This window comes from Theobroma umbraticum, unplaced genomic scaffold (assembly GCF_002168275.2).
Source record: "Theobroma umbraticum cultivar Fairchild unplaced genomic scaffold, ASM216827v3 scaffold_147.0, whole genome shotgun sequence".
Classification (NCBI taxonomy): domain Eukaryota; kingdom Viridiplantae; phylum Streptophyta; class Magnoliopsida; order Malvales; family Malvaceae; genus Theobroma; species Theobroma umbraticum.
Window position 1 is genome coordinate 926759 of NW_018397259.1, and position 3207 is coordinate 929965.

Below are 3207 nucleotides of genomic sequence, written 5' to 3' on the forward strand. Positions count from 1 at the left end.
CAACGCTGGTTGAGATTACTTGGGCGCTCTACTGCTACTGCTAAGTGCCACCCAACTTCCAAAGCCCAATCTTCGTTTCCAAATTATTTAAAAATAATTTTAATAAATTTTTATTTTTAAATTATATTCAATCAAATTCTTATTATAAGAGAAAGTATTTAAAGAAAGAAAATGTTTAAAAAGAATAAGAATATCTTGTTTAAATATGTATTTATAAATAAAACGAGAGACGTATTTATAAATTAATAATATTTTATCTAAATAGAATTTATAAAATAAAAATAATATTAAGTGATTAAATGAATAGATTAAATTCAATTTTAATCTAATTTAATCTACATTCAAATCTAAATATATATAATATATATGGATATTTATAAAAATATTCATAATACTTCCCTTGAAAGAATATAATTTGTTAAAATCATATTAAAAAAACTTTATGAAAAAAAAATTGAGTGAAAAAAAGAGAGTATATTTTTTTTTCAAAAATACACCTTTTGAAGCGTGCATTGCTTTCAATGTGTTCCTACCATACATATATAGTTAGAAAAAACTCAACTCCAAATGTCTTACTTTGAACAGTAGTGTTTCTTATAAAAAATATCTATAATTATAGTTAAAAGAAGCTCCAAAGGATATTAGGGGAAATTAATTATAAAGCCCAAATTTAAGAGCTAATTATTTTTTGAGATGTTCAACTAGGGTTTAACTATTTGACCAAGTCAATTGCTTTGTCAATCTCATTTTATAAATTTATTAATAATATAAAAAGGAATTCTTGATAACCAAATAAATGAATATCAACTAAATCTAAAACATGAACTTGCTTACTTAAATCTTAATTTTTTTTTATAACAGCCATGTAAAGGTACATGAATGAGTGTTTTAAACTTTTTTTTATTTCATTCAACAACTAAAAAATATATTTCCTTTTAAACACCCTATTTAAGGTAACAAATAATCTCATGTAAGGCTTTTATAGTAGATTGAAAGTTGAAAATTACTAATAATAAGAAAGGGTTTGTTATATTTAAAAAAAGTCTCAAACTGTTTTTAATTTAATACGTAATTATTGAGATGTAAACTTGAGATCTAATGAGATTAGTTTATGGTTTAATTTTTTGGAGTATGCTTTAAAGTCTAACTAGATTTAGATTATATTTTTGTTCTCCATGTCAATGTATATGAACAATTAAATATAATAATATGATTACTATTATATATTTATTTCACAAAAAAATTCTCAACTCAATTAAAAAAAATTATCAGTCTAAACGCATCGTATAGGTAACAGACTAGTAACTATATTTAAACAAAATCCGAGTCGGCTTCCTTGCTTGACACTTGCCTTCATCTAAGTAAGTCTGTCTGGCCAATATTAAAATTACTATGATGTAATCATAATGGTAAGTAAGGAAAGAGTAGGGACATCGTCGCCATCGACCATTGCCACTGTACCACTATGCGTCGTCTTAACGCTCCCTACCACCTCAATTACAAATCTCGCTTCAACCCAGCTTACCTCTTTTGTCTTTTTCTCTATCCATATTTCTTTTCCCTTTTCCAACATCCAATTTAAATCTAAGTGCAAATTCAAGAGTCAATTGCTATCCCAATCTCATTTCATAAATTTATTAATAATATAAAAAAATTTATAAAAATCAAACTAAATCTAAAACATGAGCGTACTTACTTACATATTAGTATTTTTTTTTATAATAGATCTCATAAAATTTACAAAGTGAGTGCTTTTAAAGTTTTTTACTTCATTTAACAGCTAAAAAATATATTTTCACTTAAATACACACAAAATTTGACATTATTGGAATACTTATTTTAAATCAATCTTATCATCTAAAATTTATAAACATAAACAAAAATAAAAAAGTTAAGGGAAAATTGAGTAGTAAAAAGAAGTAATATAGTTTATACAATTACACTCTTTTCCTTCATCATCCACAAACAAGCAATGATTAAACAACTTTTAAATAGTTAAATCAACTTAACTATGAAAAAACAAAACACTTACTTGCATTTTAGATCACTAAATTAACTTAACTATAAAGAAAAAAAAACACTTACATGTATGTGGCAAGTAAGCTTTCACAACATATTGAAAATTGAAAATTAAGAATAACTAAAAAGAGTTTATTATATTTAAAGGAAGTCTAAAGGTTTTCGGCTTAACAGTTAATAGGATTCATGGTTTAACACGTAGTTGTTGGGATGTGAGCTTAAGGTATAATGGGCTTGAGGTTTAATAAGATTGGATTTTGGTTTGGTTTTTGAGTATGAGTTTGATGTCTGGAATTAGGTTTGGATTAGATTTTTTTTCTCTTGCAAATGATATTTTAAATTTTTTAAAAAAGATAATTTTTTAATTTCATTATTTAGGTGTATATTAAATAAGGTTTTGAGAGAGATTGAGTTATTGTATATTTTATTTTTTAAATATTAAATGTAATTAATGTAAAATGATGCAGAAATTGAATTAAAAGATAGAATTTTAAAAAAGAATGAGTTACTACATATTTTGTCATGAGAGATTTTATTAAAAATTTTATTTTATCATGAGCTGATTATAGATGCGTTTTTGTATGGAAGCATCATCACAAATACCAAATTATAATAACTACAGTTATATATTTTATAAAATAATATTTTCTATATTTATTTTATAAAGTATTCTCCATTCAATTAAAAAAAAATTTATCGCCATTAATGCACCGCAAGGGCAACAAACTAATGTATCTAAACTTTTAACTTACAATTATGGACTTTTGAGCGAAGCAAATTACAGTTTTGGGAATTGTACAAATTTAATTAAACAGTAGTTGATGGAAGACTTTCGAAAGTTTGAAAATTACACCAAATTCCAGCACGTCCATAAGCCGGCAATCCAAGTGCACACCCTTACTTCGTAACTACGTCAAACCCTGCCTGCCACAGGATTGTTTCTTAAAGTTTTCTTATCAAAGTAAAATCTGAGAAACCAAAAATGTCGCCCGCCGCCGTCGAAATCCGATCACCGGATACCTTCTCTTCCAAGGCTAAACCCTCCTCCACTTCCCCCAACCCTAACTCTAGCCCCGACTTCACTGCATTTCCTCAAACCGACCACTCCCGAATGAATTCTTCTTCTTCTTCTTCTTCTTCGTTTTCTTCGAGTTTCGGCAATGCGGGGGAGTTCGATTGCGGCTTCGG

The 3207-nt window shown here is 26.8% G+C and overlaps 1 protein-coding gene across 1 annotated transcript in view; it reads left to right on the forward strand.

Annotated features, from left to right (window-relative positions):
- The first annotated feature begins 3001 nt into the window (after nt 1-3001).
- Nucleotides 3002-3207, forward strand: part of TPR15 (Heat shock protein DnaJ with tetratricopeptide repeat-containing protein) — an 8338-nt gene continuing 8132 nt past the window's right edge. Inside the window, exon 1 of the mRNA XM_021426171.2 lies at nt 3002-3181. Within this exon, the coding sequence (XP_021281846.1) occupies nt 3002-3181 (180 nt within the window). The remainder of the gene's footprint in view (nt 3182-3207) is intronic.